Raw genomic sequence first — 27,240 nt, forward strand, 5'->3', positions numbered from 1 at the left:
TTCCCCCAGAGTTTTAAAAGCAGTAGTGTGCTGTGCTTAAGTCACTTCAGTTGTGTCTGACTCTTTGAGACCCCTTGGACTGCATGTAGCATGCCAGGCTCCTCTGTCCATGAGGATTCTCCAGGCAAGAATGCTGGAGTGGGTAGCCATTTCCTTCTCCAGGGGATCTTCCCAGCCCAGGGATCCAACTCACATCTCATAATTATATCTCCTGCATTGGCAGGCAGGTTCTTTACCACTAGTGTCACCTGGGAAGCCTAAAGCCAGCATAAGGAGCTGGAGCAGAGGCAACCCATGAAGCGAGGAAGCGGGGAGGTGATCACCAGGGACCCACCTGACCCCTCCCGGCCCACGGCAGGACAGTTGATCACCCACGCTTGGTCCCTACGGGGGAGTGGAGGGATGAGGGGGCGTCCCCCTTCACGGATCCCCTCCCCAGCGGCCAGTCTGGCCCTTATCTTGCATGGGGGTTAGGAAGTCCTAGCAAAGGGTGCTTGAAAGGTCTTTTGTGCCTGACCTGTAGATTTCTGGTCTGAATCACACCAATGGCATATGCCTGGATGGCTGAAGACAAAGCACCTCCTCTGTTGAGTCAGGGTCTCAGTTTCCTAGGGACGAGGGAAAGGAGAGGAAAAGAAGTGTTTTTGAATGGCCAGGACTCAATTGTGATGTGCAAAGCTGGCATGACCGGGGTGACAGTGGGCCAAGGGTGGGGGCCCTCGCCTCTGAATCAGCCCTTGAGTGGAATTGGAAAGGGGCTACAGTCCAGCAAGCCCCCTCAGAATGGGACTGGCTTGTCACTGCTCTTGAGAGGGCCTTTGGTGCCCTCTGACCTCCAGCCCCACACCTGAGTTCTGCCCTACTGGAATCCTAGGGCAGGAGTCCCAGGCGCCCAGCTGGTCCTGTATGTAAGTGCATAGAGAAAAACATAGAGTGAATATCTGCTAAAATAGTAATAATGATATTTTTTTAGGTGATGAAATTTTGGATGACTTTGGTCCTCTTTATACTTACCTGTTTTGTTTTGTTTTGTTTTGTTTTGTTTCTGATTATTCTGTATTAGGTACTTTTATTTTTTTTTAACAGAACAAAGTAATTTTGGTTTTTCAAGCCAGTAGAGGATGGATTCCCTGTGAACACATTTCTAGCCTCACTGACCTCCTCCAGCCTCGTGCACCCTGAGTGGATCCTGGTGCTCACACCCCATCTCCTACCCTGCCCTGGGCCACACTGCCCAGTGCCCTGGGACAGTGGAAGGAGGCGAGGGTCAGTCCGACGGCACGGCGTCTTCCTGTCCTGCAGGCGGCCTGTGATGGGATGGGCAAAGAGGAAGAGAACCTCTATGTTTCACAACTTAGGGACATCTACAGCAGCTGTGACTCCATAGGGAGAGGCTTCCTGGACTGGGAGGAGCTGACCCAGCTCTGCCTGAAGCTCCATCTGGAAAAACAGCTGCCTGCCAGGAGCCAGCGAGGAATCCCGCCCATGGCAAAGGTCATGAGGTCAAGGGGTCCAACAAGCAAAGGCGAGTCCAGCCTTAAGGCAGCCTTGCCAGATTTTCTCGAGCATCTACCCCCAAAACCAGAGTCTGCCTGCCATACTGCCTTATGTTTTTCACTTACGCTTCTGACATTAACAGGGGCTGTCCCCCATTACCTTCCTCTAAAAGGAATTAACTTAGAGCTCCAGTCAATAAGTCTCCTGGGCATAAAAAGAATGTCTCGGCTTAAACCCCTCTGATAGCTTTCTAACTTACCTGACTGGTCTGTCCAGATTTTTATAACTGCGCATGTGAATTGTTTACAGCCTCCCAACTGCAAGAGGCACTGAAAGCTTAAGAAATTCTAGGAAAAATCATTAGAGTCAAACTGATTAAGGTTTCACTGTTGAGCCAATACTTGCTGCCAAATTTTCATATCTTTTATTTGTTGATATAGTTGGTATATAGAAAAAACAAGTAGCAACATAGATCTTTGAGTTAAGTACCTTCTTTCTTATAACCCACTGTGCCTTTGTTCTACAGGGATGTAACTTTATTTAGTACTTTAAAGGTGATGCAGATTAAAGGAAAACACTTCAGGGGAAATGAGATTAACATTCATTAAGGAAGAAAGCCACAAAATGTTAACAGGCCTTTTGGCCAGAAGATAATGTAAATCACCTGAGACCCTTTGTATACAGGAAGTCTTGCAGAAAGAAAGCCTGGTCTTAATAAGGGTCAGGGCTGCTGACCCTGCATAACTTTGTATTATCTATTGATCTCTATGTATAACCAAAAGTATAAAAAACTTTCCTGGAAAATAAAGGATGGACCAGTTCCTGGAAAGACTGGTTTCCCCTGTGTGGTCTTTTCTCGTTCTCTCCTTTTCTGGCTGAATTCCCATCTGGAATGTGGAGGCTCGCCATGTCTACTTACTTGCCCTCGCTTCTAAGACCCACGCAAGAAGGAGCCCAAGGCGAGGCACCCTCTGCTATTCAAGCGGGCACTGGTGGCCTACATAGGTTGTGCAAACCCCTTATCTTGGAGTTTTATTGGTATTCCATGTAAACCAAGTTATTCAACAACTTTTTCTCCACTAATTTTCCTACTACACTATTCTTTCCTAATCTCTCTTTATATTTCTAATTAAATAATTCTTTCCTAAGACACCGACTCCATTCCCCTTCAAATTTCCTGGATCCACTGGGGCTGGACCCTGGCAGCTGCCTGTCCTTCTGCACACACTTCTCGGAAACAACCAGTTCACCAGAGTGGGTACTGGACTTCATTCTTGCAGAGAAAAACATGGAGAGCCTGTGGTGACAGCTGTGGGCATCCGAGAAACACCAGTTGAGTAGAGATACTCATCAAAGGAAAGCTAGGAGGAAACGGGATGCTATTTTTCCTTTTATGGAACTCTTGTGTTGTAGAAAGAGGTTACTTAAGATTGCCCTTTTTTAAGCATAATAACTTCCAGAGATTTGTTTTTGTTCTGTTTTTCTAGAAAGATGTTTAAAGGCTGATTTGTCCGGGGAGTGGAAGGTTGGTATGGATGGTTCACAAAACAGTGATCTGTGTGCATCTCACGTGCTGGGTCATTCAGCGGCAGCTTCGAAGTACCTTGAAGGCAGATTGTCTCGTAAAATTGCCCAGTGAGAAATTCATCCAGCAGCTGGACAAAACATCATGCATTGCTGTTGCAGGAATGAAAGCTCCTTGCCTTCATAGGTGCCCTCTGAGTGTATCTGTCCCAGATAGGAAGAAAGTTCGCACGGAGTTCTTTTCAATAAGAAGTTCAAGGTCGCCTAGAAAGGTCATCTGAAGCCTGGACCATGCCTTGCTTTCCTGAAGGGAAGACTGAGAAGCTTCTTAGTGTTCCTGTTTCTTAAATGTGTCCAGATGTAACATATTCATTTTATGCTTGTAATTAATATATATACATATATATATATGTATATATATTTGCTGCCTTCAATCACTGTGTGTAGGCTTTCTCCAGTTGCAGTGAGAGGGGGTTGTTCTTCATTTCTCATTGCAGTGGCTTCTTCTGTTGCAGAGCCCTTGTTCGAGAGTGCAGGCTCAGTAGTTGTGGTGCTTGGGCTTAGTTGCTCTGCAGCATGAGGGATCTACCCAGACAAGGGATTGAAGCCATGTCCATTCCATTGGCAGGAGGATTCTTAACCACTAGACCACCAGAGAGGTACACATATTCATTTTAAAAACAGTGCCTGGGGATTTCCTAGTGGTCCAGTAATTAGGAATCTGGGCTTTCACTGCCAGGGGCCTGGGTTCAATTCCCGGTTTGGAAATTAAGGTCCCACAGATGGCAAAAAAAAAAAAAAAAAAGAAAGAAAGAAAAGAAAAATAAACAAAAAAAGCAGTGCCTATAATTGTGTTGGTCATCTTACCTTTGAAGGAAGAGTATTTCCCCCCATAGAACTCAATAAAACTGATCTCAGTTTGAATGAAAAAAAAAATTCTAGCCTGGAAAGATGCCTGAGTTGGTTCTTGGGCAGAAACAAACGAAGAACAACCTAAAACACCACCCTGCTGGCCCAGGGGGAGCTTCTAGGTGAATCTGACACCTGTTACTTTCCCAGAGCCCATGTGGCTGGTGCTGTCAGCAGAGCTGCTCCTGCAGTGAGTAGGACTCTGCCTCACATAACCACCTCACCCTGCTTGGTCACTTTCCCCTCTACTGCTCTTTCTTTATGGACTTAAGACTCAAATGTGGGAACTTCCCTCGTGGCCCAGTGGTTAAGACTCTATGCTTCCACTGCAGGGGGAACTTGTTCCATCCCTGTCTGGTGAACTAAAATGCCACATGCCATTTGTGGTGTGGCCAGGAAAAAAAGAAAATCAGGTGTGATTTTGATCTCTCATGTCCTAGCCCCTCTTGATATCACCTGGAATTGTATTTGAGGGCTAGGTGAGCAAAAGGTACATTTGTGAAAATCAACACTGATTAAAATAGCATAAACAGGTTATCTGGTTTTCTTGATGTTTTTTATCCTGGCCCTTCCTCCTTTTGTGAGCTGTGATGGGAGAGGACACAGAAACACAGCCAAATGGTATCAGATAAAACAGCAGCACACTCAGCCATCAGATTCCCTCCTGTTTTTTTGTTTTGTTTTGTTTTGTTTTGTTTTTGGTAATGCTATACAGCTTGTGGGATCTTAGTTCCCCAACCAGGGATTGAACCTGGGCTCTCAGCTGTGAGAGTGCAGAGTCCCCTAACCACTGAACCACCAGAGAATTCCCAAATCCCCTCCTGTTTGATGGCTCAGAAGAAAGCTGATAAGTATTATCAAAGATGCAAAAGAAATCTGAGATTGGATCAAACAAAATGGCCGTTTCATTCTGCTCCCATGTAGTCAACAAGGTTTCTTTTTTTTTAATATTTATTTATTTATTTAGCTGCACCAGTCTTCCCTGCGACATGTGGGCTCTTTAGTTGGGGCATTTGAACTCTTAGCTGCGGCACGTGAGATCTAGTTCCCTAACCAGCAGTGGAGCTGGGTCCCCTTCAATGAGAGCTTGGAGTCTTAGCCACTGGACTACCAGGGAAGTCCATCAACATGTATTTTTAAACACTTATTATGTGCTAGGCAACATCTAGAAGCTAGGAGTGTAAAATGAAACAATACAATATCTCTGTGAGATGAAAGCTATGCAAGAATATTCTTTCTAGTATTGATCCACATGCCAAAGGTCTGGACACAGGCTTTTCAATATGAGATTAGTTAAGGTCCATATAGTCAAAGCAGTGGTTTTTCCAGCAGTCATGTATGGATGTGAGAGTTGAATCATAAAGAAGGCTGAGTGCCAAAGAATTGATGGTTTTGAATTGTGGTGCTAGAGAAGATTTTTGAATCAAAAGGAGATCAAACCAGTCAATCCTAAAGGAAATCAACCTGGAATATTCATTGGAAGGACTGATGCTGAAGCTGAAGCTCCACTACTCTGGCTGCAGATGGGAAGAACCAACTCATTGGAAAAGACTCTGATGCTGGGAAAGATTAAGGGTAGGGATGAGAAGGGGACAACAGAAAATCAGATGGTTGGATGGCATCACTGACATGACATGAACTTGAGCAAACTCTGGGAGATGGTGAGGGACAAGGGAAGCCTGGTGTGTTGCAGTCCATGGGGTCGCAAAAACTTGGACATGACTTGTGCCTGAACAACAATAAATTAATAGATCCACCTGATGAAATTGATGCATCATCCTAAAAAAGAGAGAAGAGGCTTCAGACATTGTCATATTAGCAATTTAGCAAATTCTCGCCCACCTTCCAGTGGGGGCTACTAGAATGGTAAGTCCATACACCACAAGGAATAGTAGCCCCCACTCGCCACAAATGGAGAAAGCCTGCATGCAGCAACGAAGACCCAGCACAGCCAAAAATAAATCAATATAATTTTTTTTAAAAAAGAAGAAAGGTGAAAAATGTCTCCTTGAGAAGGTGAATTCTGCTCATTTTTGAAAGGATATAGAGACCAAAACATCCAATAGACATTTGTTGAGTATTTACAATGTGTCAGCCATGAGACCACATGCTAGTTGGGGAGCCAGAAAATAAACACACATTAAGTAGTCCACCTTCAAGTCTGATACGTGTGTAACCCAGGCCGAGACTTTCCACAGCCAACAGCTGCATTTAGTGCTCAGAGTCAGCACTAGAAATGTTCTCACTCAAGGTCTGTGCCAGGTGTGGGAAGCATGCTTGGACCTACAATCCCAGGCCTGCTTTTCTATCACATACCGGTGACATTTTGACCTACAAGTATCTCTTGCATTGATTTCTTTCTGTGTGACTTCAGGTGAAGCACAGGTAGAGAAAAGAGTTGGGAAGTGTGCAACTCAGTGAACATCCATTCCAAGCATACCTGGGTCCCCAGCATCCTGCATCCCTCCTCAGGATCCCCTGTGGTCCCTCTGGCCCCAACAGTTACCACTATCTTGATGAGAACAGAATAGATTTGTTTGCCTATTTCTGAACTTCATACAAGTGGATATATACAGCACATGCTCAGTGCATACTCTGGTTCTTTCACTCAGTATTATGTCTACAACCTATATTCAGATAGTGTAGGTCAGTGTCAATATGTTGTCTCTGTAGGGTTTTTTCCCCCCACCTGTTTTTATCTTTCATTGTCTGACTGAATCACAGTTTATTTACCCATTTTCTTGAGGTACATCTGGATCATTTCCAATATTATTTTAATAAATTATGTTTTTCCTGAAAAAAAAATCAAAGTGAAACTAAAACATTTCAGACAGTCACACTAAAAGAGATTAGCACCAGCATGCTTAAGAAAACATGTAAGTCTCAAAGATCTTTTTCAAATAGATGGAAAACTATCCCAGGCAGAAGGTTGGAAATGAAGGAAGAAATGAAAAGCAAAGTGGCAAATATTTGAATAATTCTAAATGAACATTGACTATATAAAACAAAAATATTTTGTAAGTGGTTAAAATAAATGATAACAAAGACACAAAAGTATCAGACAGGCTTTGTGTTGTCCCTGAAGAGGGTAAAAATGGTTAATATGAAACATTTAAGCTCCATAAAAAAGCTGGTCTCTAGGGTAAAAAACATTACTGAACTGAAGAGGGTCAGCATTGCATGGTGACAAAAGATTCAATTTACCAAGAGGATATAAATGTATATTCCGTGACCCAGCAATCCCATTCTTAGGTGTGTATACTCCAGAGAAACTCAGGATATACGTGTGACTGTTCAGAGCTTTTTTCCCCCCAAAGTGTAGGGGCGGGAGATTTAATCAGGAAAGGAACCTTGGTGGAGGACTAGCCTAGGTGCTGGCATGTTCTCTTTCTTGGTGGGTAGTGAAGGCATGGATATTTCTTTATGAGTTAACGTTTGTGGTCATCAGACACCTCTTTTCTGCACCTTTTTTTTTTTTTCTAACTATGTTATCTAATTTCCTTTTATGGAGTTGTCAATAGTGTTTTTTGGTGAAGGGCTTATGATTCACTCTTAATTGCCTTACTATATATCTTCAGTTTTTTTTTAAAAAAACTTAAGTAAATATTTGCAAGGTGAGCCAACCAGTCCATTCTAAAAGAGATAGGTCCTGGGTGTTCGTTGGAAAGAATTATGCTAAAGCTGAAACTCCAGTACTTTGGCCACCTCATGCAAAGAGTTGACTCATTGGAAAAGACTCTGATGCTGGGAGGGATTGGGGGCAGGAGGAGAAGGGGACAACAGAGGATGAGATGGCTGGATGGCATCACCGACTCGATGGACATGAGTTTGAGTGAACACCGGGAGATGGTGATGGACAGGGAGGCCTTGCGTGCTGCAGTTCTTGGAGTCGCAAAGAGTCAGACACGACTGAGTGACTGAAACTAACTGAACTGAACTGAAATATTCGAAAAAATAAATGTCCTCAGTGCTAAAGGCAATATAAGATCTTCCACCTGAGAAAACCACAAAGGCCAGTGTGTTACATATGTGGCCTGTAGAAAGCAGTGTTGACCGCTTTTCTCAAATTCACAGGTTAACTTCGAGGAATTTAAGGATGGTTTTGTGGCTGTGTTGTCATCACAGGCTGCTCTTGCCTCCTCAGATGAAGACAGTGGATCTTTGGAGTCGGGTAAGAGGCATTTCTGGTCTTCTTTTCGTCTCTTTCCGTGATTCTATGACTTCTGGAGTATGATATTGTACCTGAACAACACAGCACATCTATGTTCCCCAGCTGCATGGACTAGGACCAGCAACTGGGTTTTTTCTTCTTTGGCTTCCTTATTTGTTAAATGGTTCTATAAGGGGAAAGTCTTGTGTTTTCCTCTGCACTGCACAAAATCCTCTGCATACCCTGGCACCTCTGGTCACTAGATCTCTGTAGTTTCCCCCGCATCAAGCCATTTTGCAACATCAGCTAGGTGTCCTGTAGTTCAACTCCATGCTGACACCGTCTCCCTGGACACAGCTGCAGACCCCACAGGCTAAGACCTCACTGCCTTCAGACAACAATCTCAAGTCCAGCTTGTCACCTTGTGCTTCTGACCCACTAGCTAAAGATTGGAGGTGCCCACGGCCTCCTTAGGTTCAGTTAATTTGCTAGAGAAGCTCATGGAATGCAGGGAAACCCATTACTGGATCAGCTATTTATTACAAAAGGATATAACTCAGGGTGAGCAATACATGGGCTTGTGGGAAGAGGCTCAGAGCCCCTATGCCCTTTCCAGGCCTCACTCTTCCCTGGTTTCCTTGTGTTCACCAACTCAGAAACTCTCTGAATCCTGTCCTTCTGGAGTTTATGGAGGTTTCATTGCACAATCACGACTGATCCAGTGATGGGGCATCAGTGATTGAACTCAACATCCAGCCTCTGACCTCCCTAGAGGTCAGGGGTAGGGCTGAAAGTTCCAACCTCTAATCACATTCTTGATTTCCCTGGCAACCAGCCCATCTCAAGGTGTGGTTCTCAAAGTCACTTCATCAGCATAAAATTGGGTGTGATTGCTTTCATCACTTAGGAAATTCCGAGGGTTTTAGAAGCTGTGCAAGGGATGGGAGGAAGACAAAATTCATATTTATTATGTCACAATCTCATAAATATCAAGTAATATCAAGTGCTGTCCTTACAGCAAAGGGTGTGAACAAGATAAAGTGTGTGTGGCAGTGCAGGTGTAAGGTGCTGGCCAGGCTGGGAGGCTTGTTGCCACCAGCTGAGGCAGCCCTCCGCCAGTCTTCTGTCTCAGGCAATAGTGCTCTGTGCTCCTTGGACTTGTTAGAATCCTGGTTTCCAGTGGGGCCAGTGGAACAAAGGTAATGTTTCAAAACAAGTGAAGTGGGGCTTTGAAATTGGTCAGGAGGTGGAGGGAGAATTCTGGAGGGAGGCCCCCTTGGAGGTATGGACTGTGGGTCCAGTGGGAAGGTGATGGCAGACGTGCTTCTTAGAAGATGGGCCAACTCCTTGGCTGGCAGCGCCTGGCGTGCTCTGGCCAGATGACCGGTCGGGGCTGCATCTGAGGAGTGCTGGGAGAGAAAGTGCTGTGGCCAGCGGGTTCCTCCTTCCCCCACGGGGCAAAGGTTCAAGGCGTCTGCCCCACACAGGCCCCTGGTCTGCTCGCACACCCCGGGTGGTGCCTTTGTCGGGAGCAGGTGCATGACTGTGGCAGTGGGTGCCATTCGGAGGTTTGGGGATTATGTACCTTTCATATAGATTTCAGTGAGCTCCCCCAACCTACCCCCAGCCCCCAAAATCCTGTGGCTGATCATACCCATTACTCAGGTGAGGTTTTCTCGTCTGGAGCTAGGCCCTTGGAGAAGCACTTGCACCTCCCCTGGGGCTGAAATCAGTTGGTGTCCCACTGCCTCCTGATGGAGCCATGTGGGAGCCCTGACCTGGGAGAGAGGAGCCTGACTAGGAAGGAGTCTGATAACGTGGTGGAGTCTGACTGGGGGAGGAGTCTGATAAGGGGTGGAGTCTGGTAGGGGGAGGAGTCTGATAAGGGGGAAGAGTTTAACTAGGGGGAGGAGCCAGCTTGTCAGCGGCTGCCCTGGGACCTGAAGGGTCGGTTCGTTGGTTGCTTTGTCACACGTTTCTCTTCCATGAGGTGGAAAGAAGGCCACTTCTGTTTCCTGACTTGGGGTTTGATCGTGTGACCGTGGGCATGAAGGTGCCTGAGAAAGGCCATGGTCTCATCATTGCTCCCTTTTCTGTGCTGGAACTCCTGTGCATCTACAACTTGTGTCCTCTTCTTTACTGTTGCTTTTCTGTACCAACCCCAGTTTTGTTTTGTGTTTTTTCTCTTCTTTCAATTTTCAGAGCTTTCCTCAATTACCCAGTCAGTTGGTAGTTCAGTCATAGGCCTGCCTGAGGTGGCTCGGCCAGGGCCGGTGCACACAGGGGGCCCCTGTTGTGAGGGCCCAGAGAGCCGTGCCCCTGCCCTCCTGCAGTGTTTGCTTCCCAGGAGGGCCACCCTCCAGGTCTCCCCAAGGGCTTCATCCCTGCTTCCCTGGCCAATCCACAGCATCCTTCTCTCCGACTTTCCAATCTGCCTGATGGTCTTTCCCACCAACTCACACCACATGATTGAAAACATGTGCTTTGATGCTCCAGGAATGTGCATGGCAACCTGGGGCCAAATGCCTGGGGTTTTGAAGAACATTCTGCTTCTCAATAGTTCTGTTGTTTCAGTGAAGGCCATCACAGAACACATAACCAAAATATTTTTGTTGGTTGTATTTTTCTTGTTTAATCTTTTGGCCATGCCACTCAGCATGGTAAGATATTAGTTCCCTGACTGGGGATTGAAACTTTGCCCCCAGCATTGGCAGTGCAGAGTCCTAACCATTGGACCACCAGGGAGATCCTAAACCAATGTATTTTTAACTTGTAGAGTTTGGCATTCTGCTCTTATGAATAAATATGCACACACAGGAGGCACAGGGCACAGCTGACCTTGTGGTCTGCCGGCTATCTGGCTGGCCTTGACCCCCAGAGCTTCCCACTGAGAGGTCACAGCTCTGTACTCTGTGGGTGGTGAGATGCTGCCCCCTCCTGGCCTGATTTGCCACATGGACACGTTCCTGGAGTTGCATTTCCTCCTGGTGGAGGGAGGAGGTGACACTTTTGGAGAAAATTTATGAACCGGTTCTAATGTGTGTGATTTCTGGGTGTCTCATTGCTCTGAGGAAACTTCTGAGCAGCTGAAACAATGAAGAAATGGGGGACCACATCAAGGGCAGGTGGGCCTCTGGACACGAACCGGGGGATCTCAGGAGGGGAGAGGCAGAAGCCCAGTCAGGCCAAGGGCACAGGTGTGGTGCTGGCTCACAACCTCTGTGAGTGATGAGTGGCTGAGCCCCAGGTGGGGGTCTGCATGCTGTCAGGCGCACCTGGTTTCCCAAGTGTGTCCCCACTGCCCACTCAGACCTGACAAGGCCTTTCTCTTCCTGCTGCTCCCCGCTCAGCAACCAGCCACAGCCTGTGTGTAGACAGAAACCAGAGCAGATGCAGAGCCTGCATGCAGGCTCCTGCTCCCTGCATGGGGTGTTCAAGCAGTGGGAATGCCCCCTCCTCTCCAGCAGCCCCAGGAGTTCCCACATAGGGAGAGTTTACAGGGCCAGACCCTGCCCATGATAACCTCACAGGTCCAGAAACATGGTCAGCTTGCCCTAGATATCCTCTGTCACATGGAACTCAGCATCTTCTGCCCAAGACTCCTCCCTTATCGTCAGTTTCTATAGGTCGCTGGCAACACTGTTTCTTCTGGAGGCCTGGTTGGACCCAATCTCCTCCTTTGATGCTCCCAAGGTCAGGGGCTGCAGGCCAGTTTCTGGTGGGAGGGAGAGAAGGGAGATGGTACTTGCTCCCTGGAAGCATGACCCACCTGTGTGAAATGGTCTGTTTTCCTGACCTGGCCTTGCTTCCTGGGACACTATGCCTTTCTCTCCCACTGGCCCCTTCTGGCTGCTTCCCTTCGAACTTGTGTTCTTTCCTGGTCACAGCCCAGGCCACACCCCAGAGGCACTGTCATTTCTTCTCTGCCTGCGGAGTCCCAGTGCTCTGCAGATGTGGGCAAGTAAAGAAGGAAGGAGGAAGTACAGGGGTGTATTAGGGCTTAAGGGAGGCTCATGAATCCCTAGGTGAAGTCCACACCTGCCTCTGCCCCTGACTTTAGACTCATGTGGAGTCTGAGCCTTCCTGGTTGTACTGAGGTTCTTGTCCTCTGTGCCCTGTCCCGGTGGGGTCTTGTATTGAGGTAGGGTCGGGTGGGTGGGAAATGACCTTCTGGTGTCTAGAGCACTTGGATTTTTGGAAGGTTATTTCTTTGTGTAAAAAGCTAGATCTTTAAATTAGTTTTCTATCACATAACAAAAGCATATTTTGCTTGGAAACACCAAGAGTTTAGGATGGAAAGTCCTGTCTCCCTGCCTAGCTGTCTCAGCCCCAGCCCCACGTTGGCCACTCCCTGTGTTCTGGCATTTTCTCTGTCTGTCCCCAAGAGCCACATTGCATCTCTGATTCGACATCTTCGTAAGCACAAGTGGGCCCAGAGTCTGTGTTAAAGAGCCCCACACGCCTCCCATTTTCTTTCCAGTTGCCTCCTGGCCTGTGCCCCCAAAGTACGTGAGCAGCTCTAAGTGGTATGGCTGTCAGAGCCAGCCCGAGCCCTATGGTGCTGCAGGTGGAGCCCCAGGTTTACCAGAGCAGCAGGCCAGACCCAGTGTGAGGAGCCACCTTCGCTGCTCCAAGTCCCTGGAAAGCATGGAGGTGGGTGGACCCCCCCCCCAGGGGACCGCCCCCCCCCCAGTCACTGCTCACATGATATGACACAGGAGGATGGAAGAGGGCATCTCATCGCTGGAAGAGGGGCTATTTAGGAACTTACATTTGGTTTTAAGGTGTCTCTAGATCTCACTGTCTGCAGGGCAGCTCTGGCCACAGAGCACCCTCCTTCAGAAACGGGAGCCTCTGAGCATCCCCTATTCACCACCACCCTCCCCTGGCCCTGCAGGTGGAGGGAAAGGTTAACTGGCTGAGTGTAGAAAGGGCAGCTGTGCCATAGCCATGGTCACCTGCATCCAGCACTGGGACTAAGGCTTACCCTGTATGATTTGGTGCACTCGTGATGGATGCCTCTGTGGCCCCCAGTGAGACTCCTTGATCTCTCCACTGTGAGAGCTTTCAGGTCTTCATGTCAGAAAGTCTATCCACGGGGCAGATCCACCTGTGTAGTTTAATCATGGCTGACGTCCTTCTCTTTCTGTTTTTCCACAGAGTCTCGAGTCTGATGAAGAAGCAAACAACATGAAGGAGCCTCAGAGTGAATTGTTTGAAGCTCCAGGTAAAGCCTGGCCTTGTGGTGAATTGCCCCCTTTGGTCAGTGCTGGGCTGTCAGGCAACAGGCTGCCAGCAAAAGAGAATTTCCTGGGAGGTGCCCAGTGTGGGTGGTCTCTCTGGGGTGCCTTTCTCCTGGGGTGGGGTGGGGGTCCCAGCTCTGAGATTCCTGAGGTCAGACCCTTAGGCAAGGTCCACTAGCTAAGAGAGCAGCCAGTTAGTTAGGGTCACAGTGATCCTCCTGACCAGCAGGCATGGCCCAGGGGACTCCTTCCTAAGGTGCCGGGCCAGGGCCAGCAGCCTCCCCACCCACCACAGGTCCTGACTGTGCCCCAAGTGGAGGGCGAGGTGTGGCTCTGGTCCTGGGAATGTAGTGGAGCATCTGGAAGGCAATCACAGGTGTGCTTAGAAAAGCTGGGTGCATCAGCATATGGGCGTGCAGGTTCTTTAAGGACTCCTCTCACCAGCATGTGTCACAGGGCAGAATGTGCAGGACCATGGCTCCAGCGGGAGATCAGAACTGACCTGGAGCTTCTGAGTGAGAGGTCTGCACTGGTGCTGAGCACCGTCCAGACTGTGGTCCTCAGGGGCCGAGGCTGTTGCTGGCTCAGTGCTGAGTGTGGGGACGTCAGGCGAGTGAACCAAGTGTCTGTGCTACTGGATGAAGCAGATGGACCTCTTTGTGTCTGAAAATCACTTCCTACATTCCCTGGACTCAGAGTAAATCTAGGGGATAAGAGAAAAGGCTCCGGGAAGGTTATTCACTGAGTGATTTTGGGCTCTCTGCCCAGAAACAGGTCTGGGTGCTTCTTTCCATCCAGGTTAGAACTGACACTCCTGCACAAACACTAATGTCAGGACTTACTTACCTTCTCTGCCAGCCCTGAGAACACACCCTGGTATCAGAATTGCTTTCCCCCCTTTTTGGTTCCTGTCTTTATTTATTTATTTATTTATTTATTTATTTATTTATTTATTAACTTAAAATTTATTTATTTGGCTGTGTCAGGTCTTAGTTGTAGCATGCAGTATCTTCATTACATCATTTGGGATCTTTCATTCTAGTGCACAGGTTTCCGTCTAGTTGCAGGGCACAGGCTTATTTGCTCCATGGCACATGGGATCTTAGTTCCCTGACCAAGGATTGAACCCAAGTCCCCTGCATTGCAAGGTGGATTCTTAACCATGGGACCATCAGAGAAGTCCCTGTTTTTCCATTTTTCCATAGAACTTTCAGATGTTTTAAGCTGGAAGGGGTCTTGGAAGTGGCCTTTTCCTTGTGTTTTTCTCAACCTGATATACAGCATCATTCCTGAGCATGGAGGCCTAGCTTTCCTCATAAAAGGACTTTCTGATTATTATTTGGGTTATCACAGTGAAAGCCCAGATGACTCCTCTCTGGAGAGCTCCAGACCACTGACCGGGAGCCGGGGTCTGGTCAGGTCCAGGTGACCCTCGTCCTGTGTTGGGCAGGGTGGTGCAGTCTGGGCATGGAAGGAGCTCTGCTTTAAAGCCTTGCTTATCTAAAGAGAGCTTTTTGTGGGCACCCCAAGGTCTGTCTTTTCCCAAAGGGTGTTTCCCTGGCAAAGCTTCAGGAACCTCAATAAGCCACCTGGCTAACATAGAAAGGCTATGAAACCTGGCCGGCTCTCACCCAGACTCGCTGCTGAGTCTGCATCTCAAAGACCACTGTGGCTCCTGATGTGAGGTGGTATGGAAAACAGCCCACCTTGGGGCGTTTTTGCTGGGAAAAAAAAAAAGAAAAAAGATAACACTCAATCTGCATCCAAACTAGCCTTTGGTGCTAAGTTCCGGTTTACCCGAGATGTTAAGGATGGAGGGCAGGAGGCCGGGGACTGGGGGAAGCGTGCAGGAGGTGACCCAGTGACTCTGGGGGCGTAACCACACACACAGGAAGGATTCTGCATTGATGCTGAGTTGAAGAAATCAGCCGTCAGGAGACGAGAGAGAACTGGGACGTCATTGCTGGGTTGTAGGGCCATTGTCACAGTGGGGTCTGGAGTGCATATGAAACACTCAGGGGTGAGAACACAGCAGCTGGGATTTGCCTTCAAATTCTTGGGCCAGGGACTTCGGTGGTGATTTATTGTCTAGGACTCTGCTCTCCCATTGCAGGGGGCCCAGGTCCCATCTCTTGTCTGAGAACTAGAGCCCTCATGCTGTAACTAAGAGTTTGCATGCCACAACTAAAAAGATCTCACATGCAGCAACCAAGACCCAGAGGAGCCAAATAAATATTACCAAAAAAAAAAAAAATACATGGACAAGAACAAACAGGGGTAGATGAAGCCAGGGCGAGAGGCTGCCCAGGGGACAGGGTCATTGGCCTTTGTTGTACTGGGCTCTTTGCTTTAGGCAGGTTTGAAGACATTCTAGACGTTAATTTTTCAAACCTGGCCTTTTTATCCTAAGTACAAAGCTTGCATGTATGCTCCTAGTGCTACAGCTTCTGTAGGCTCCCTTCAGAAAATGCCTTCCCCACGTGCAGCATAGTCCCCCTTTTATTGTGAAATTTTGCATAGAATTAAGTTGGAAGAATTGCACAGTGAGCCCCACGTAGTCACCATCGGAAGCTTGACTCTCACATGTGTCCCTCTGCTCATATGTCAGTCCATCTGATTTCAGAGTAAAGTACCGCCTTTGTGTGTTTCCCCTGCTTCAGGCCAGCTGCCAACCTGGGGTTCTGTGGTCTTCGGGAGCCCCTGGAAACCCCGCAGCCACTCCTTCGACACCCACGAGAGCTGGATCTGGGGCCTCTGGGAAGAGCTGGGTGTGGGCAGCAGCTACCACCTCACAGAGGAGCTGGCCCTGGTCTGCCATAGCATCAGGCTCCAGGGCTTGGTGAAGGAGGTGAGAGGGGATGAGACGTACTGCCCCAAAAGGCTGGGTCTTTGTGGTTGGTGCTGGGCCTGGAAAACCCCTTCACCCTCAGACACAGATTCAGTCATCATTGTCTTGCCTAAAATCCTGTGCTGACTCCCAGGGCTTGTGCTGAGGGTTCATCTCTGGCCACCTTCATGCATGATGCTCCTCTGCCTGGAGTTCTCTCCCATCTCTGGTCTCCCTAGGCCTACTGCCCAGCAAAAAGGTGGTGCCCATAGCATCTGGCTGTGACCCCGGCAGCTGTGTTCAGCCCTTCCCTCCTTCGGGACCCAGGGAGGAGGGGGTAGTGTGATGGGATGGGCCTCACCTTGCTGACCCCAAAACGCTGGGATTCCATACACACGTGTCCTGCATATACATGTCGCACCATCCAGCAGACTCCCTCACAGCAGACTCGGAGTGGGTGTTTGGGAGATGTGGGATGCTCAGCTGGTTGGAAACTGACCAGGTGTGTGGATTTCACAAGCCCCAGCCAGGAAGCCAGTGCTGGGATAGCAAGCCACCTGCTTGGTGGGGTGGGGGCCGGGCCTGGGCGGGGCGGTCAAGGTTGCTCGGGAGCAGCCTCTAAGCAGATGCCTGAGGTGCTTTTCTTTAGGAACTTGAAGACCTGTTCAACAAGCTGGACCAAGATGGGGATGGTAGAGTGAGTCTGGAGGAGCTCCAGCTTGGCCTGTTCAATCATGGGTCCCCTCAACCGCTGGAACTGGCCCCACTTGTCAAAGGCAGCATGTCCCGGTCTCATTACCAGGTAAGGTGGTATGATTAACTCTTGAAGCCCAGGGTGACTGCCATCACTCTCCTGAAGGCCTGAGCTCGCTGCCTGGTCCCCAGAGTGGGTGCCCAGGAGGTGGTTGGAGTGACCTGACCTGACATTGCTTCTGCCCGGCTATGCGCCACTGGTGAGCTGCTTGCCTTCTTTGAGCCTCAGGTTCCTCATTTGTAAAGTGGATGCACCTCATAAGGGTCTTATGTTTATTCTCTGGGGTACACTGCCTTCCACCAACAGCACCCGGTCCCTCCTCCCTGGGGGACAGAGTCACTATCAGGGCCATGACTTCCCTGGGAATAGCCCTCCAGGCTCTCCTGGAGCTGTGTTCTTCCCATTTTTCATCTTGCATGAGGCCAGTTGGAGTCAAGCAGACTTTATTTACACTGTGATGTTGGCCAATGTGTTTGGTTCATCTCTGTCTTGGGGTGGTCAGGGCTCCTTCTCCCACTGCAGGGCATGGTTGTCCCAGGGTGTCTTGCTGCCACCTCTTTGGCAATGTGGTTGATCCCGTAGTTTGTGGGAGGTGGTGCAGGAACAGTGGCCTTATTCTCTGCTGGGCTGGGCATGTCCAAAAATCAGGTTTCTGCCCCTGAAGCCACTGAGACGGGGAAGGAGTTGGGGTAGTGAGGACAGTGCCTGGCCACCTGAGGGCACAGACTATAGTGATGCCCACAGCCTGTGGAGGAGGGCTCCTCCCAGGGGCCTCAGCCCCTCGTTCCTGCCCAGAAAGTGCTGACATGGCCCCAGGGCCATGTCCTGTGCGTGTGGACACTGGTGTGACCAGGCTGCAGGTGTGGGGCCTCGTGCAGCAGACCAAGGTTCTCCTCTCCATCAGGGGAGCCCCTGGGTCTGGTGGTCTGGGGATACCAACCTCAGAGAGGAGGGTGCCACTGCTCCTCCTTGTTCTGGTCCCAACAGCAAATGTGTGTCCCAAAGGCCCTTCCTGGAGTGGGAAGCACAGCTTCCTGGCCACACCTCAGCCTCACCTGTCAGCTTTCCGGCCAAGGGATTTTTCTGCCCTTGTCTCCAGCCTTGAATCCTGAGGACACGTGCCCTCTGCTCGAGCTGCTCCACCTCTTCTGAAGCCCATCTTGGGTTTCTCTGCATAGACTGGGTCTCCCTTGGCTGGTGTGTGCCTTCCCAGGCTCTTCCTCTGGGAGGACAGGCAGGAAGCCATTGCCTGTTCAGAGAGAAGTTACCTTGGGGGGCCCTGCAGGTGTCCGTGCAGGCATCCCCCCACACGGCCTCAGGCAGACGGCCCTGAACCCTGCAGTCGGGTCATCTCTGTGAATCTGCAGTTCCCACAGGTCCTCCGAGAACCCTGTTCCCTGCAGCAGGAATCTGGGGGAGGCCGTGCCCACCGAGCGCAGGTGGTGAGGTCACAGAAGGTGCACGGGGAGGCCCACAGTCCTCACAGCACTGGTCCCCATGTGCAGGTCCCAGAGGACCTGCCATGTTGGCCAGACCATCACGTCATCCCTCGTGTCCGTGTGCTTGGGCCCCCACCTCTTCTGCAGTGTGGATGATGGCAGCGGCTTCACCTTCCTAGAGCAGATCATCTCCTTGTGGGCTCAGAAGGGCATTCACAATGGCAGGGAGGTCTTGCAGGTGTGGGCCGGTCATGTGGCGCTCCCAACAGAGGTGTCTGGGCAGGGGGATTGGGGGGAGTTGCTGCCCATGAGGGAGGCTGGACAGAGAACCTCACACACAGCCTTCATGGAAGGAAGGCCCATCATCATCACTTTTTGCTTTATTTTTTGATATCGATATGTAGGATCTCTTAACTTAGAAACATAATAAGTAAACAGCAGAGAAAGCCCACAGCCTGAAACAAATCCTTTAGAGGGGAGGTTTCAATATCTCAGACTCACCCTACAGTGCATGTTGGCTTCCGAGCTGATCCTCGGTCCTGGAGGACTGGAGGGCCTCTTAGTGACTGCAGCACGTGGGTGTGGACACAAGGAGGCACCGCCCACAAGTGTCGCCTGGTTTTTCTAATCTGGAAGCTGCTGCCCAGACCTCTTCATCCTCTGCTCCCCCCGTGATTTCATTGCTGAGAAGCATGCTCTCAGCATGTCGTGGTGGCAGCTTCCCGGTCGCTCCGCATGCTTTAGCATCCTGTCATTTTTCTCCCAGAAGCCCTCAGGGCCATGGAGAAGTATGGAGATTCAAGTCCCCTCTCCTGCTTTACAGGAAGGGCTTCCCCATGGACCCTGCCATGTGCCTGCCCCACCCGTGTGTCTGCAACTTGTAGTCACAAGCACCAGTCACTGAGAGAGCAGCCACGGCACCAATGTTATCACTAGGCAGCCGGCAGGTGCATGGGCGTTCCCAGCCTACTCTTTTTCTTATTGTGGTAAAATACAGAAAGCACAGTTTTCCTGTTCTTTTAAATTTACCTTCCTCAATCCCAAGGGGAAATGGCTGTGACTCTGAAATGCTTGGCTGTGGCTCATTGGTCTATCAATCGTTTCTACCAACAGAACCCACATTGTTCCTATGTCTGTTTGTGCTTTTTAGAGATATATTAAGGATTCTTTGTGTCTGAAATGGCAAGATCTCAACTCAAACTTGGCAAGAAGACGACATCAGCAATCTTTGTGATCAGTTGGGGAAGAAGGAGGATGTTTAGGCTTGGGGGTCCCAGCTCTGGGGGTTGTCAGGACTCTCCTGGCCTCTGGGTCTTGGCTTCAGGCCTAGCACCCTTGCACAGCTCCCTAGGACCCTGTGGTCTATACAACACTTGATTTGATGGAGAAAAAGCCCTTCTCCAGCCTCCCTATCAATCCCCAAAGTCCTCTGCTTGCATATGCCCCCTTCTGTGTCTGTCCCTTTGTTCAAGAATGGGGACTCTGTCCAGCCTGGGTCATGCCCACCTCTGAGTCAGGGACAGTGAGGGGAGGATCTGTATGTTGACAGGGACCTGGGGAGAGGTACCCCAGAGGCATGGGAGCAGGGGAGAGGCTCCATTCAAGAGGTAGAGACTTTGCAGACAGAAAAGGATGGTACTGGGACAGTGAGATCTGGGCCTGAGAGAGCCAGCAAATGTCTGAAGACCCACTCATCCTGCCTGCCCGATGGGCTTTTCTGTTTTCAGAGCCTTGACTTCAGTGTGGATGAGAAGGTGAACCTTTTGGAGCTGACCTGGGCCCTGGAGAACGAGCTCATGATGGTGGGTGGGGCCCCCCAGCAGGCAGCTTTGGCCTGCTACCACCAGGAGCTGAGCTTCTGCCAGTAAGAGCCCCACTGTGGGGGGGGTGTGGTGCTGCTGGCCAGGCTGGCCTCCTCGCCCAGGACAGAGGCAGCCTGTAGGAGGAGAAATGGTGCTTCCAGCATGGTCACAAAGAACAGCATGGAGATTGGGCCAAGAATGCGTTTCTTTTTAATTGTGTTTGGCTCCAATTGAGCTGGATATTCAGGCCATTTGTCTACTGAGCTTGTTGGCACAGAGATTGTTATTGTATTGTTTATTGTTTATTGATGTGCTTAAGCTACAGAAAAGGTTGGCAGTAATTCCAATCTCCATCTGCACGACTTTGCATCTCGTTAGGTACTGACAGATGAGACTTCTGACATCAGGCAACTCTGCAGATGGGCCCAAAGGAAGACTGCTTTGGGAGGATGAGGAAGGGAGACAAGCTTGGTGCTTCTCCAGTGAGAGAAACAGGCACCAGAATAGCCGGTGCACTGAGCCTCAGGCAGGGCCTGAGATGACCAGACAGACAGGAGTCTCCTCTGCTCTGGGCAACTCCCTGGCACTTAGGTGCCAGGCTACAGTTGGCAAGGCTGTGACCAGGCAGGATAATGGGTGGCCAGCCTTCTCCCCTTCATGCATCCAGTCCCAGGTTAGGTGCTGGGGATTCCTGGGGCCTGGTGCCCAGCTGCAGGCAAGAGGGAGCATGGATAATTTTCCACCTCTTCTAAGGCTGTCTGGAGGGGTGAACACTGCAAGCCCCAGTCTTGAATCTCTTAGTTCAGAAACCTGCTAGAAACCTCATTACAAGCCAGTTGGCTTCTTGCTGTATATACTTCTATAAAACAGACTCAATGATTGCGGAAACTATCCTGGTAGGAGGAGGGTCAGGCCTCCCAGGTGGCGCTAATTGTAAAGAACCCACTTGCCAATGCTAGTGCAACCTGCTTGCCAATGCAAGAAGTGTGAGAGATGCGAGTTCCATCCCTGTGTTAGGAAGATCCCCTGGAGGAGGGCATGACAGCCCAGTCTAGTGTTCTTGCCTGGAGAATCCCATGGACAGAGGAGCCTGGAGGGCTACAGTCCATAGGATTGCATAGAGTTGGACATGACTGCAACGACTTGGCACACATGCACAGGAGGTGGGTCAGAGCCAAGCACTGGCCACTGCTCAGCACTCTTAGGCCAGCTATGTTTGTTCCTTCAGGCCGGCTCGCTAGGCCCAGAGCAGTGTCCCCAGTGATCCCTCCCTCCTTTCTGCAGGAAGCAGGTGGAGCAGATGGCCAGGAAGTGAGATAAGGCAAGGCAAAACCTGGAGAAAGCTGAGTAGAGGAACCTGGAGTTTGTGAAGGAGAAGGACGACCTGCACTCTGCCCTGGAGCAGCTCGCAGAGGAGAAGGTCAGGTAGGTCCTTCCAGGGTCCTGGGCCAGGACGGATGGTGGACCCAGGCTGCTGCCAGCTGAGGCCCTGCTGTCTCACCTGAGCCCGCAGCAGGGAGCCCACAGGCCAGGCATCACCCACGCAGTGGGCTGAGCAGACTCCCACTGAGTTAGCCCAGCTGGTGCCGTACAGAACAGAGGAAAGCATTTCTGATCTTTATGAAAGTCCCTCTCTCTCGATGTGTCACCTACCTCCTTGTGGTTCTTTGCTGTGGCTGCATTCGGCTCCATCACAGACAGGGGAGGTGCCGGGTCCCCCCTGGACACACATGGGACTCATGGGGCTCCCTGCTTGGGGGCAGCCTGACTGCACATGCTCTTCCTCTGCAGCCAGTGTTGCCCTCCCCAAGTGCCCACAAGCCAACGGCCACTGATTTCAGGCCATCAGTTGGGGAGCTGAGAATGGATTTGCATTGGTCTCAGCCTGGTTGACCTGATTCTCCCAACCACCCTGAAGGGACTTGGTGAAGTTTTCTCTGAGTCAGAGAACAAGAGACTTGTCATCTCTATCCAAGAATCTGGTTGGGGGACACAAGTCCCTCGAGGGCCATGTGAGTGTTTGGATTTTGCTCCATGAGTAACACAGTGTCGTTGGTAAATTTTTAGAAATAGCATTTGCAGTTGTGTTAGGGTACTCTAACAGAAAAAAGTATTAAGGGATACATGTTCATTGTAGAAAACTTAGAAAATACACACACAAGGAAAAATGAAAGCAAACATTTCACGTCCACAGAGGTTATTGCTCCTGACCTTTTCCATGAGTTCCTCACTTCTTCCTGTGCACATGGTCGCTTTCAGAGAGGTGTCATTGCTGTAATGTTGCATATCCTTTCTGAGCACCCATCATGAGGCTCTGCCATATGTTACTGAACCTTTCCCCTTTAAAGAGGGAAGTGATATGAACACATTTGTAAAACTCGCCCCAAGATCTGCAGGCTGTTAGGTTAACCACGCTCATCAAACTGTTTCCCTGAGTGACAGCTGCCCTTGTGCCCCAAAGGTGAGTCTGAGGGAGCCCAAGCCAATCATTTCTGGTTTCAACTACAGTCAATTGATTGCAGACCCAGCCAGGCTCTGCCAAAATAAGAGTTTCCACTCATCTTCACTCTGTATATACTGGGTTTGAGAATCTTGTTAAGCAACTGTTTTAGTAACGTTGTTCAGTCACTCTGTCATATCTGTCTCTTTGTGACCCCAGGGACTGCAGGGCACAAGGATTCCCTGTCCTCCACCATTTCCCAGAGCCTGCTCAAACTGATGTCAATTGAGTCAGTGATGCCATCCAACCATCTTGTCCTCTGTCATCCCCTTCTCCTCCTGCCTTCAATCTTTCCCAGCATCAGGGTCTTTTCCAGTCAGTCAGTTCTTTGCATCAGGTGGCCAAAGTACTGGAGTTTCAGCTTCAGCATTAGTCCTTCCAATGAATATTTAGGACTGACTTTATGATGGTTTGATCTCCTTGCAGTCCAAGGGACTCTCAAGTGTCGTCTCCAACACCACAGTTCAAAAGCATCAATTCTTTGGTGCTCAGCTTTCTTTATGGTCCAAATTCCACATCCATGCATTACTACTGGAAAAACCATAGCTTTGACTAGATGGACCTTTGTCAGCGAAGTGATATCTCTGCTTGTTAATATGCTGTCTAGGTTGGTCATAGTTTTTCTTACAAGGATCAAGCATCATTTAATTTCATGGCTGCAGTCACCATCTGCAGTGATTTTGGAGCCCAAGAAAATAAAGTTTGTCACTGTTTCCATTGTTGCCCTATCTGTTTGACATGAAGTGATGGGACCAGATGCCATGATTTTAGTTTTCTGAATGTTGAATTTTAAGCCAGCTTTTTCACTGTCCTCTTTCACTTTCATCAAGAAGCTCTTTAGTTCTTCTTCACTTTCTGCCTTAAGGGTGGTTATCATCTGCATATCTTAGGTTATTGATATTTCTCCCAGCAATCTTGATTCCAGCTTGTGCTTCATTCAGCCTGGCATTTCACATGATGCACTCTCCATATAAGTTAAATGAGCAGGGCGACAATATACTGTGTTGACGTACTCCTTTCCCAATTGTAAACCAGTCTGTTGTACTCTGTCTGGTTCTCACTTTTGCTTCTTGACCTGCATTCAGGTTTCACAGGAGGCAGGTAAGGTGGTCTGATATTCCCATATCTTTAAGAATTTTGAACAGTTTGTTGTGGTCTACACAGTCAGAGGCTTTAGTGTAGTCAATGAAGCAGAAGTATATGTTTTTTGTGGAATTCTCTAGCTTTTTCTGTGACCCAGTGGATGTTGGCAATTTGATCTCTGGTTCCTCTGTCTTTTCTAAACCCAGCTTATACATCTGGAAGTTCTCAGTTCACATACTGTTGAAACCTAGCTTGAATAATTTTGAGCATTACTTTGCTAGCATGTGAAATTAATGCAGTTGTGTGGTAGTTTGAACATTCTTTGGGGTTGGAACACAGGAAAATAAAATCTGTCATGCTTCCACTTTTTCTTCTTCTGTTTGTCATGACGTGATGGGACTGGATGCTGTGATCTTAGATTTTTTGAATGTTGAGTTTCAGGCCAACTTTTTCATTCTCTTCTCTCCCCCTCATCAAGAGGCTCTTTAGTTCCTCTTTGCTTTCTGCCATTAAAGTGGTATCATCTGTATGTCTGAGACTGTTTATATTTCTCCTGGCATTTTGCATGATGTACTTTCTATTCAAATTAAATAAACAAAGTGACAATATACAGCCTTGATGTACTCCTTTCCCAATTTTGAACTAGTTCATTGCTCCATGTTCAGTTCTGTTGCTTCTTGACCCACATACAAGTTTCTCAGGAGGCAGGTAAGGTGGTCTGATATTCCCATCTCTTGAAGAATTTTCCACAGTTTATTGTGATCCACATAGTCAAAGACTTTAGCGTAGACAATGAAACAGAAGTAGATGTTTTTTCTGGAATTCTCTTGCTTTTTCTATGATCCAGTGGATGTTGGCAATTTGATCTCTAGGTCCTCTGCCATTTCCAAATCCAGTTTGTACATCTGGAAAGTCTTGGTTTATGTACTGTTGAAGCCTAGCTTGAAGGATTTTGAGCATTACCTTGCTAACGTGGAATAAGTGCAACTGTGTGGTAGTTTGAACATTCTTTGGCATTTCCCTCCTTTGGGATTGAAATGAAAACTGACTGTTTCCAGTCCTGTGGCCATTGCTGAGTTTTCCAGATTTGCTGGCATATTGAGTGCAGCACTTTAACAGCATCATCTTTTAGGATTTTAAATAGCTCAGCTCCACTAGCTTTAGTGATAAAGCTATGGTTTGGCACTGTTTTCCCTGCTGATAGAAATGGTTGTTGCTACAGATCACTGCAGAGTCTGAGGGGAAGGGCCCCACCCCATCCTCTGTCTGCCTTGGGATTCGCTCTGTGCTGGTTTTCCACCACTTGTTGTGGAGGCTGAGTTCTCTGTGCCTTCAGTCACCAAGGGCCCTGATGCTGCCTTTATTTACTGATGCATTTTTTGATGAAATTGAGAAGTTTGAATGGCCAAGGGGTGCTGGAGACCCACCCAGAGGTCACCTGCCAGCTCACCCCATGGGCCGAGGGACCCACTGGCTCCCTTGTCTGTGTGGGGTCACCTCTGCCAGCCCTGAGGGGGCCAGTTCATTAGGCCTCCACCACTGCACAACACCATAGCTCCCCTGTCTATCAGGTGGGAACAAACGAGTCCCCATTGTTGAGGCCAGGTGCGCTGACAGGAGACCCCAGGGAAGGAGAAGCCTAGATGGTGCCCCCCAGGAGCCCAATACACCATATGCTGTGTGCCTTGCAGATGCCTGGAGCAGGGCTACCGGGGGAGGCTGAGCCTCCTGCAGTCCGAGGTGGAGGTGGAACACGAGCTGTTCTGGGAGCAGGCCTGGCAGCAGAGGGCTGGGCTAGAGGAGGACCTGCGGCACCTGCAGGTGGAGGAAACCAGCCTCTGCGAGAAGCTGGCCCTGACCCTGAAGGTAGGGGGGTCACGGTGCTGTGGGGTGCTTCTTCAGGGCCCCCCACCCGAAAAGAGGGAGGTCACATTGCCCGGGGGTCCCTCCTCCACACCCACACCTTCCTGGGCCAGGACTCAACCCTCCTAGCGACCCTAGGGGCTTGACACAAGAGAACGTTTTCTGCAGCCACTGAGAGAGCCCATTTCTCAGCTGAAGCGGAAGCGTCCTGGCTTCTCCAGGAGAGACCCAAGCCTCCTCTGCAGCAGTGTGATCTGCAGGATGGGGGCCCTGGGGCTCTTGCTCTAGGCTCTGGGTCAGCGGCTGCGGCCTCGGCTGCCTCCCTGGGACCAGAGCACTAGACCAAACACAAAAGCGCCACCCGCCCCCAGCCCTGGCTGTGTGACCTGATCAGGGGCACTCCTCCTGGCTGTGGAGAGTGTCCCTGACCTGCTCCCCGCCTGGCTTTGCTTCCAGTGAGGTGGCTCCAGCCCCACCTCCTTCTTCTTCCGTGACTGTGGGTTCCTCCACACCTGCCCTGCCTCCCTTCCCCAGAGGAGAAGCCAGGCCTGCCTTCTGATTGTATCCTGTGTCTCCAGACACCACCTTCCTTCCGGTGGACTCCTAGGCTGCTGCGGTGCAGCTTCAAATCCGTCCTTTCAAAGAGGACTTGGGAAGGGTTGTCACCGCCTTCCACTCGTACTGCTTATGACCTTCTTGAGAGCTCAGGTGGCCGGGAGAGCCTCCCCCAGGGCTCCTGCTCTGGATCCCTGCCTCTCGCTCCCTCCTCCATCCTGACCAACCACTGACCTGTGTCTCATAGGAAAATATTCGATTGAAGGAGATGATTGAAGTCATGGAAAAGCTCTCAGATGCACAGAAGCTACTCCTGAAGCTGCAGAATGACCTGGAGTGTTTGTTGAAGGACAAGGCAAGTCCTTTTGCTGAGTCTGAGTCCCCAGAGAAGCACATGTGGGTGCTGTTAAAGGGTATCAGGGTCTTGATGGAGAATACACAGGAGACAGTATTGGGTTTTTCTGCTAAAATTCCATGTGCTGCTCAGTCACTCAGTCATGTCTGAATCTTTGTGACCCCATCGGCTGTAGCCCACCAGGCTCCTCTGTCCATGGAATTTTCCAGGCAAGAATACTGGAGTGGGTGCCATTTCCTATTCCAGGGGATCTTCCCGATCCAGGGATTGAACCTGCATCTCTTGCATCTCCTACATTGGCAGGCAGATTTTTTAGCACTAGTGCCAAGAAGTGGGCAGAAGGAGCCAAGGTGTGATTACCAACATTCAGTTAAATGACTTCAAAACTTATCAGTAAAGTTCTGTATAATGGAAATTACAAGTGGGTCCAAAATGAGCTAAGGCTTTTTGTTGCCTATAAGTCTGCAGGGCGCTGGACCCCAGGAAGGTGTCCACTAGCCTTGGAGAGGAAACTCACAGGAGGGTCCTCTACCAGGCCCTTCCACCACACTTACCTGTTCATCTTGTCCCTGTCGTTCAGGTCATTCTTTCCCAGCAACAGAATCTGCTGCACTTTGGCTACATTCCCTACAATGGCAGCTTTGGGGATCTTTCCGAGGTCTTTGTCTCGGATGTGATACCCAGGCTGGAAGTGGAGTCTATGGCCGCCGTCTCTCCCCGGACTGATGGAGGAGCCTAA

The 27,240-nt window shown here is 49.6% G+C and overlaps 1 protein-coding gene across 1 annotated transcript; it reads left to right on the forward strand.

Annotated features, from left to right (window-relative positions):
- Window positions 1-1,317: 1,317 nt before the first annotated feature.
- On the forward strand, window positions 1,318-27,240 carry LOC120871623 (ninein-like protein). The gene is given in 13 exon segments (XM_040251667.1): window positions 1,318-1,458; window positions 2,704-2,751; window positions 8,005-8,101; window positions 12,561-12,733; window positions 13,241-13,307; window positions 15,984-16,171; window positions 16,800-16,957; window positions 18,410-18,581; window positions 20,071-20,207; window positions 21,430-21,570; window positions 25,420-25,594; window positions 26,394-26,501; window positions 27,082-27,240. Coding segments are annotated over 13 exon segments (1,764 nt in total).

This window comes from Oryx dammah, unplaced genomic scaffold (assembly GCF_014754425.2).
Source record: "Oryx dammah isolate SB20612 unplaced genomic scaffold, SCBI_Odam_1.1 HiC_scaffold_12, whole genome shotgun sequence".
NCBI lineage: Eukaryota > Metazoa > Chordata > Mammalia > Artiodactyla > Bovidae > Oryx > Oryx dammah.